Source organism: Oncorhynchus masou, chromosome 17 (assembly GCF_036934945.1).
Source record: "Oncorhynchus masou masou isolate Uvic2021 chromosome 17, UVic_Omas_1.1, whole genome shotgun sequence".
Taxonomy (NCBI): Eukaryota; Metazoa; Chordata; class Actinopteri; order Salmoniformes; family Salmonidae; genus Oncorhynchus; species Oncorhynchus masou.
Window position 1 is genome coordinate 15,545,839 of NC_088228.1, and position 9,733 is coordinate 15,555,571.

At 40.3% G+C, this 9,733-nt stretch overlaps 1 protein-coding gene across 2 annotated transcripts; it reads left to right on the plus strand.

Moving 5' to 3' along the window:
- Positions 1 to 6,198: 6,198 nt before the first annotated feature.
- On the plus strand, positions 6,199 to 9,506 carry LOC135558166 (tissue factor-like). 2 transcript variants are annotated; one of them, XM_064991903.1, is made up of 6 exons: positions 6,199 to 6,423; positions 7,188 to 7,302; positions 7,553 to 7,746; positions 7,957 to 8,138; positions 8,278 to 8,446; positions 8,854 to 9,506. In XM_064991903.1, the coding sequence occupies exons 1-6, from the start codon at positions 6,351 to 6,353 to the stop codon at positions 9,003 to 9,005; spliced, it is 885 nt and encodes a 294-aa protein (XP_064847975.1). In that variant the 5' UTR covers positions 6,199 to 6,350; the 3' UTR covers positions 9,006 to 9,506. The 2 variants fall into 2 exon arrangements, with proteins under 2 accessions (XP_064847975.1, XP_064847976.1); XM_064991904.1 differs by having other exon boundaries at positions 8,878 to 9,506.
- Positions 9,507 to 9,733: the final 227 nt, after the last annotated feature.

The window sequence follows — 9,733 nt, forward strand, 5'->3', positions numbered from 1 at the left end:
CAAGCTTTGCACACCTGTAATTGGGGAGTTTCTCCCATTCTTCTCTGCAGATCCTCTCAAACTCTGTCAGGTTGGATTGGGAGCATACTGTAGCTGGCACAGCTATTTTTAGGTCTCTCCAGAGATGTTCGATTGGCTTCAAGTACGGGCGCTGGCTGGGCCACTAAAGGACATTCAGAGACTTGTCCCAAAGCCAATTCTGCGTTGTCTTGGCTGTGTACTTAGGTTCTTTGTCCTGTTGGAAGCTGAACCTTTGCCCCCAGTCTGAGTTCCTGAACACTCTGGAGCAGGTCAAGCACATCAAGGATCTCTCTGTACTTTGCTCCGTTCATCTTTGCCTTGATCCTGACAAGTCTCCTAGTCCCTGCCGCTGAAAAACTTCCCCACGACATGTTGCTGCCACCACCATGCTTTACCGTAGGGATTGTGCCAGATTTCCTCCAGACGTGATGCTTGGCATTCAGGCCAAAGAGTTCAATGTTGGTTTCATTAGTAAGAGAAAATTGTTTCTCATGGCCTGAGAGTCTTTAGATGCCTTTTGTCAAACTCCAAGCTGGCTGTCATGTGCCTTTTACTGAGGAGTGGCTTCCGTCCAGCCTATAACTTAAAGGTCTGATTGGTGGAGTGCTGCAGAGATGGCTGTCTTTCTGGAAGGTTCTCCCATCTCCACAGAGGAACTCTAGAGCTCTGTCAGAATATCCATCGTGTTCTTGGTCACATCCCTGACAAAGGCCCTATTTCCCCAATTGTTCAGTTTGTCCAGGCGGCCAGCTCTTGGAAGAGTCTTGGTGGATCCAAACTTCTTCCATTTAAGAACAATGGAGGCCACTGTGTTCTTGGGGACTTTAAATGCTGCAGAAATGTTTTGGTACCTTTCCCTAGACCTTTGCCTCGACACAATCCGGTCTCAGAGCTCTACGGACAATTCCTTTGACCTCATGGCTTGGTTTTTGCTCTGACATGCACTGTCAACTGTGGGACCATATGTAGACAGGTGTGTGTGTGTGTGTGTGTGTGTGTGTGTGTGTGTGTGTGTGTGTGTGTGTGTGTGTGTGTGTGTGTGTGTGTGTGTGTGTGTGTGTGTGTGTGTGTGTGTGTGTGTGTGTGTGTGTGTGTGTGTGTGTCAGTGTATATATGGTGTATATATAGTCTTGTCAGTGTCCGTAGCATCATTGCAAGATAGGGTCAATGCAGATAGTCTGGGTAATTATGTAATTAACTATTTAATAGTCTTACGACTAACCACTAACCGCCACGTTCCCATAGTCCTCTCCTCACTTCAACACCCAGGACTGATAGATGAGGAACTGCCTAGATGACACATTACACCAGTAATGAATTATCCACATCGGATAGACGCCAGGAACTAATGTCTAACGTTTTACTGCAGTGTGTTAAATCAGGGTCGCACAGTGTTTCTTGGTAGTCTTAAACAAATCTACTTTTAAACAAAAGTATACACCTCAAATACATGGTTATGGGCTTTAAAAAGAGAAGACACCATTGCCATGTCAGATATAAACTCAAATATGAGTTTGCATCCCAATATTACACTTTATATACATCACAAAAGATTGAAATACAACAAGGCCACTAGGTCATTTGACTGCAGGAAAGGGCTACTCCACACAGGTTGCTTTTTAAGAAGTCTCAGGCTACCAGACGCAAACCCTTTCAAGATGGAAGAGATTGACAGCCATACACCAGAGATCTAGAATAGAAAACTTTTATTTTATCATTGACCATGGTTGTATTATAGTTGCATTGCATTGCAGTTCTTTGTTTAACTATAAGAGTTTATTCACTGACCACTGTTCTGCAGATTCTGATTATAACTATTAATTCTCATGGCTTATAATGGGCAATGCTCATTTTTGCATATTTTCGTATACTCCGTCTTCAACACATTTGGGAGTGATGCATGTTTTAGCCCCACATGACCACTAATTCATTCCCATAATGAGATGTGTTACTCAGCAGTCCAGGCCAGCCAGAAGGAGGAGAGGGGGTGTGGTGGTCATTTGGCACAATTTCTACTGCTTAGTAATGATCAAGTTGTTTTCTCAAACGGGGTAATGCTGGGTAGCATGCCTGCAAAGAACAGTGTCATGCCCGTCCCCACTCCCCTTCTCTGGCGCATCAGCGATTATTGGACTCACCTGGACTCAATCACCTCTGTCATTACCTCCCCTATATCTGTCTGGTTTCCCTCTCTGTTCCTGGCTTCAACATTAATTGTCGTTTGACGTTGTTTACCCGTGTGCTGACGCTGTACCTGTTTTGTTACCTGTCTGTTCCTGAATAAATGTTGACTCTCCTTACCTGCTTCTCATCTCCAGTGGTGGTCCTTGCAAACAGTCTTAAAACTGCTCTTTAAATTTTTATTTATTTAACCTTTATTTAACTAGATCAGTTAGTCAGTTAAGAAGACATTCTTATTTAAGCTAAGCCTAAATCAAATCCTTTATTTCTTTTCCTTTAATTCCCCTGTGAACTATCACATGGGCCCACACTGGGGCTATCCAGTAAAATTCAACAGTGCTCTTTTATGTCCGGAGGACAGCTAATCCTGAAAGTCCAGAGGTCTCCAGCTGGAGTCACATGTTTGTTCCCTGCCCACCAGACTACCGGACATTCCTCCATGAGTAACATGTTCTTGGAGATGAGAATGGGAAATCATATGAGTTGATTTTAGAGTAGTGATGTGTTGTAGCCAATTATCATTGTTTATGGTGCTATGACACCTTGACTAACACAAGAAGTGTTTTCATTGAAAAGGATTGTAAATAAGATGTCTATGAGTGTTTTCTTGAAATTAATTTGGATTACCTCTGTGAAGAAAGGTGGCGTTGCAAAGCACATTGTGACACATTACACAGTTAGATCAGTAATGGAAGTCAAGGACTGAATGTAACCATTACAATACCTACAAACATATTTATTTTACCTTAATTTAATTAACTAGGCAAAGAACAAATTCTTATTTTCAATGATGGCCTAGGAACAGTGGGTTAACTGCCTGTTCAGAACGACAGGCAGTTAGCTCGGGGGGTTGAACTTGCAACCTTCCGATTACTAGTCCAACACTCTAACCACTAGGCTACCCTGCCGCCCCGGTCATTAGTCAAAGGTTAAAGGTCAATGGTATCTCAGACCACATGAACAATTCAATAAAATGGTTGATTGGAGTGGAGTAAATAGAATCATCCAAATGGGTCCTCATCAAGACTGGGCTGATTAGAGTAAACCGAAATGTCTTTATCGGTCTTGCTAATCCTTTTTCAACCCCTGTTTTCCTACAACAGATTATGAAGTCATATTTCATTTGGGAGAGAGGGGCCACCTGGGAAATGAATTATGTGTGGGAAAAAGAAATGGAAACTTCTGACGGGCTACTTTTTTTTTGCCACTACAGCCCCTCATGAATTCTGTTTTTTTGTGGCCCCCACCCCCATCAAAGTTGCCCATCCCTGGTGTAGGATGATACTGTATTATCAATTATACCACAAATGATCATACATGAGGTAATGTCATATTCAGCATATTCATGAAATAACAGTGATGGCAGAGGAGACAATACTTTTCCTCAATGCAACACTCTGAGCGTGCATAGCAGAATTGAAGGATAGTTATACATTTTAACCAGAAGTACAGTAGGCTATGTGTAAAGACAACCACCATTCATTCTCTGAATATGACTTGAGAGATTGATCCGATTGGATATTTTCCAAATTGTAAATTCAAACATACATCAAAAGATATCAAAATGTATTGCTGTGGTTTGGCATATATTTGGAAAGAATAGCCCTATCGATTAAATCAATGCTAGAATATATAAATGGTCTGTAAGTTGTGTGGCGATGCATTTACACCCGTATCTCACGCTGTCTTTTCACTTAATACTAATTCACCATGCTGAATCTATCTGCTGAATCTATTCACTTAATACCATGCTGAATCTATCTGCTGAATCTATTCACTTAATACCATGCTGAATCTATCTGCTGAATCTATTCACTTAATACCATGCTGAATCTATCTGCTGAATCTATTCACTTAATACCATGCTGAATCTATCTGCTGAATCTATTCACTTAATACCATGCTGAATCTATCTGCTGAATCTATTCACTTAATACCATGCTGAATCTATCTGCTGAATCTATTCACTTAATACCATGCTGAATCTATCCGCTCACTCTCTCATGCACTAAATCACCCGCATTTGGCAATGTACAACTAAATATATCACAGGTTGGGTAACTTGTAGATTTCATTTATTTGTAACATTCTGAATTCATATAGGTGTACAGTACTTCAAAAATATTGCTGAAATAGGTCTGGAAATGCTCATTATGTTACTGTTTCATGTAACTAATTACAGTGGAAAGAAAAGGTATGTGAACCCTTTGGAATTACCTGGTTTTCTGTATAAATTGGTCATAAAATTTGATCTGATCTTTGTCTAAGTCACAACAATAGACAAACACAGTCTGCTTAAACAAAACTAATAGCACACAAACAATTGCCCATACAACCTATCAAGGCATTTACTGTCCGTACAACCTGTCAAGGCCTTTACTGCCCATACAATCTGTCAAGGCATTTACTGTCCGTACAACCTGTCAAGGTATTTACTGTCCGTACAACCTGTCAAGGAATTTACTGTCCGTACAACCTGTCAAGGTATTTACTGTCCGTACAACCTGTCAAGGCATTTACTGTGCGTACAATCTGTCAAGGTATTTACTGTCCGTACAACCTGTCAAGGCATTTACTGTGCGTACAATCTGTCAAGGTATTTACTGTCCGTACAACCTGTCAAGGTATTTACTGTCCGTACAACCTGTCAAGGCATTTACTGTGCGTACAATCTGTCAAGGTATTTACTGTCCGTACAACCTGTCAAGGTATTTACTATCCGTACAACCTGTCAAGGCATTTACCGCCCATACAACCTGTCAAGGTATGTACTGTCCGTACAACCTGTCAAGGCATTTACTGTGCGTACAATCTGTCAAGGAATTTACTGTCCGTACAACCTGTCAAGGTATTTACTGTCCGTACAACCTGTCAAGGCATTGACTGTCCGTACATGGTCATCTGGATAGTAAAACTTGACCTGTAGCTTGCCATATATCGTAGCAGCGGCATGAATGGAGAGACATTGACATTTTAGAAATTTGAGTCAATGTAATATTTTTGAAAGTCCTCTTTTGAAACTGTGTTCTTTAAATAACTTTGTGATTCCAGGTCATTCCAAAGGGTTCACATACTTTTTCTTGCCACTGTATATCCACAATATCACAACAATCCTACACTTCAGAAAGGCCTAGCTGACTCACAGCTTGTTCTCCTGATGGATACAGATTCAGTCATCAGAGAACTCTGTGTTTCAGTCACTGCTTTGGGATTTCAGGGCTTAGACTACTGTATGCTAATCTGTTTACAAGCAAATCTGGTTTCCCAAAACATTTCAGAACCAACTAATTGCTTTCGGTTCACAGTATGGTCAGAAATAGATTCTATCCCCTTCATCATAATGTTTCTTATCACAATTTGTCACAAACCATTTTGCAAGTACTTAAAAAAAACAATATTTGTATAATAGTTATTTATAGTTAAAACAAAATGTACTATTACATTGAAACTCATCATTCTAGTTATTTAAAGAACACAGTTTCAAAAGAGGACTATCAAAAATCTTACATGGACATTTTTTTAATTTGAGTCAATGTCTCTCCATTCATGCCGCTGCTACGATATATGGCAAGCTACAGGTCAAGTTTTACTAGATGACTATGTACGGACAGTAAATGCCTTGACAGGTTGTACGGACAGTCAATGCCTTGACAGGTTGTACGGACAGTCAATGCCTTGACAGGTTGTACGGACAGTAAAATGCCTTGACAGGTTGTACGGACAGTAAATGCCTTGACAGGTTGTACGGACAGTCAATGCCTTGACAGGTTGTACGGACAGTAAAATGCCTTGGCAGGTTGTACGGACAGTAAATGACTTGACAGGTTTTATGGGCAGCATGCTCAGCCAGTGACAAACCAATGATGTGTATGAACCATTGGACAAAACCCAATGATCGATGACAGTTGTAAGGGAGGTGGAGCTATTGTTGAATGAGTCGTAACTACAATTCCGACCGCTCGCAACTTAAATCTGGTAGGCTATAAAAACGAGGCACCAGCAACACTGTGAGAGCAGTTATCTAACACACTTTGAAGTGTTGTTTTTAGACGAACACTAGCAACACTGACTCAAGGGAGGACAATCAGCATTCGTTATTCGTTTTCGATAGTAAGAGGCTACTGCTACTGCCCGTAACATTTTGGATTATGATGGATGTAAGGACTTCTGTTCACTTTGGTGTTTCACTCTTATCGGTACTATTCACGATTGGAGCATCTGGTACGTTTTACTTATGGCTTATAATGAGTTTCATCTCAAACATTTAGCCTATTTTTTATTTTATTTTATTTTTTACCCAAGGCTACCTAAATAGCCAGAGATTAACATTTTCAGCTGATTCTACATAAACATTTCTGTTTATTCCATTGGCACCGTTTTTGCACTCCACATTGTAATATGCACAATTACGTAGCCCTGATGCTCAGTGGGAAATATGCGAGATATGTCCATTCAAATCGGCATATGTAGGCTATAGATCCTATTTAATTTATAGGCTATACTTTGTGGCTGATATCTTGATTCTTGCTTTTTTTTATCAGGTTACAGTATCTGAGTTACAGAGGTACAATACTCTGGAATTCTTATCTTCACATTTTACAAAACATCAACATCCCTAAATAACTTAAAGGGAAGACTGGTGAACCAAACTACTCAGTAATCTCCTCCATATAACCTAACTCTCACACACTGACATGCACACACACAGTTCAACAAAACACTTTTTTTTGTGTGATTACTGATCAATTAATTTATAATTAGTCGGTTTTGTTATGTTTTAACAAACTTTTTAAAATGTTGTATTTATGTTTTGTTGTGGTGTGGTTTTCATATAAGCCCTTGGTCTTCTAACCACACCTGCACACTGTTTAATTTTTTTTGGTTTGTTTTTATCTGTTTTGTTGTCTATCAATTGTTTTCTTTGGCGCAAATCCATTTTACTAAACTAAATAACTAATCATGCCTTGTTTTTCCTGTGTTAACAGGGGAGGATTATTTCCCAGAGGCGCAGAATGTTAAATGGGTGTCCAATAACTTCAAGACTATTCTAACATGGGGCCCTGAACCTACCAACTACACATACACCGTTGAATTTTCTGAGTAAGTAGCCTACATCATGTCTCTGCAGAGAGTCTGCACTGTTCTGTTCATTACGTCATCGTTGAAAAAAAACACCCTGTCTGTACAAGCACAAATTGACCACTTTCATTGATGAATATCTTCCTTCATGTCAGCAGAATTAACTTAAAACTGTGTGTACAAACTGTACCTATCACAGTTCAAAGACTGTCTGATGTGGGACGTGTGTGTGTGTGTGTGTGTGTGTGTGTGTGTGTGTGTGTGTGTTCAGGGTCGGCAAGGATAGACAGAGAAAACCCTACTGCATTCGGAGCTCGGGAACAGAGTGTGACCTCACCAACGAGCTGCGGAACCTGGAGGAGACCTACTCTGCCGACGTCCTATCAGAACCCCTGCCTGGCGTGAACTCTGACCTTGTAGAGTTCCCCTACACCCGGGCCGAGAGGTTCTGCCCCTACAAAGACAGTGAGTGCTATTAGCTACATTATTATTACAGTAATAAATACATTATTATTTTATTTACGCTCACACAGTAACAACCTGAGTCATTAAGCACCTTGTTATTGCATTGTAAAATAATGCCGTTATAGCATTAATTTATAAATGTTGATTTCACTGGAAATTCCCCAAATAAATTCTGTCTGTGGTGCCTCACTCGTCTGGTTCTCCTTTTAGCTCAAATAGGAGCACCGAGTTTTAACATCAAGCAGAGCGAAGACAAGACCAAGATGACACTCCACATACAGGACCCTCTCACTCCCATCTACAAAGATGACCAGCTGGTGACTATCAGAGACATCTTTAAGAATGACCTGAAGTACAACGTCGTATACAACAAAGCCGGGAGCACAGGAAAGGTGAGTTGAACAGTCACAGTCAATAGATTGTAAATGCATTGCTTATGATTCTATACCTGTTGATTCCCACCAATGACACAAAACAAACAGTGTGCGACTTGAGATAATATTGTATCTAACTCTAAACCTCTGTCCACAGAAAGAGACAATGTCAGACCTGAGAGATGTCGAGCTGAAGAACCTGGATAAAGGAGAGAGCTACTGCTTCATGGTGGCAGCCTATATCCCTTCCCGCTCTGTGGAGAAGAGACTTGGAGATTGGAGCAAGCCGCAGTGCTCACCCAGAGAGAGCAAGACCATCTTTGAGGGTAAGGGACCCCACAATGCAAATGTAACAGTATAATTTTAAACCGTCCCCTCGCCCATACCCGGGACCTTCTGCACACATCAACAACAGAGCAAGGGGAACCACTACTTCAAGGTCTCAGAGCAAGTGACGTCACCGATTGAAACGCTATTTAGCGCACACCGCTGACTAAGCGAGCCGTTTCACATCCGTTACACAAAGCACCTGGTATGTTGGAGTTGAGATTGGGTGGAAGGAATTTAAGGTGAAATTCAGTGTACTCAAATGTGTAGTGGATGGAGTAACTACAACAAATCTAGTCTATAAAGATAAACTGTAATTTGGGCAATAGCCCTTTTTACTATAGACTACAGTGTGTAGCAACTTCAAGAACTTCAAATAAATTAAGTATTCTCTCACTTCTCTCAGAATTCCCCTTTGGTGTGATCGCAGGTGCCATCGCCATCATGCTGGCAGTGCTCATCATCCTCATCACTCTAACCGTGGTGTGCTGTAAACGCTTCTGCTGCAACAAAAAAGAAGCTGTGGACAAGGAGAACCTGCAGTTGAGTCCAGTGTAAAGGTCTGTGTGTGTATAGAGTGTGTGTCTTATAATGGTGCTTCACTAAATCAACCCTTTCAGAGGGAGGGAGCTGTGCTTCCAATAATTTAGCACAAATGTGTCTTAACACTGGAAATGCATGAGGTCTGTGTTCACATTACCTTTGTAAGTCTCATTATTAGCTGGTTCTTTTAAATGGGTAGATCATTTTTTACATGTCTTATTTATTTGTTTAATAATGTTGAACAAGTAAATTAGATGAATCCTTGAGAAATATATATTTTTGCCACTATGTAGAAAAAACATGTAATTACTTCACCACTTATTTATTTCAATCAATTTTATTCTGTTAAATATTTATTTTTGTATGTCTAATATGTTGATGTATAGTTCATGTTGAATGGGATTTGTCCATATTGTGTGCTGTTGGAACATGGATTTGGTACTTTTGGATGTGATCACTGTGGTGCATTGTGGTACTTTTAATGTTGTTTTACAAGTAAATGGATTGATGAGTCAATTCTCATGTCTTTTATCTAACACTATCCCTGTGAAGGAAATTTGACATACAGCGCCATCTAATGTCACCTTTGTATTACATTTGCCTTAAAATTATCTTAAATCATATTTGAAACTGATGAGACCAGGGGAAAGCCTTTTCATAGTGATTGATTGTAGCTTAATGCCTGCTTATCAGTTTATGACCCAGGAAACCATGGGAACAACCTGGCAGAGGGGTGACAACAT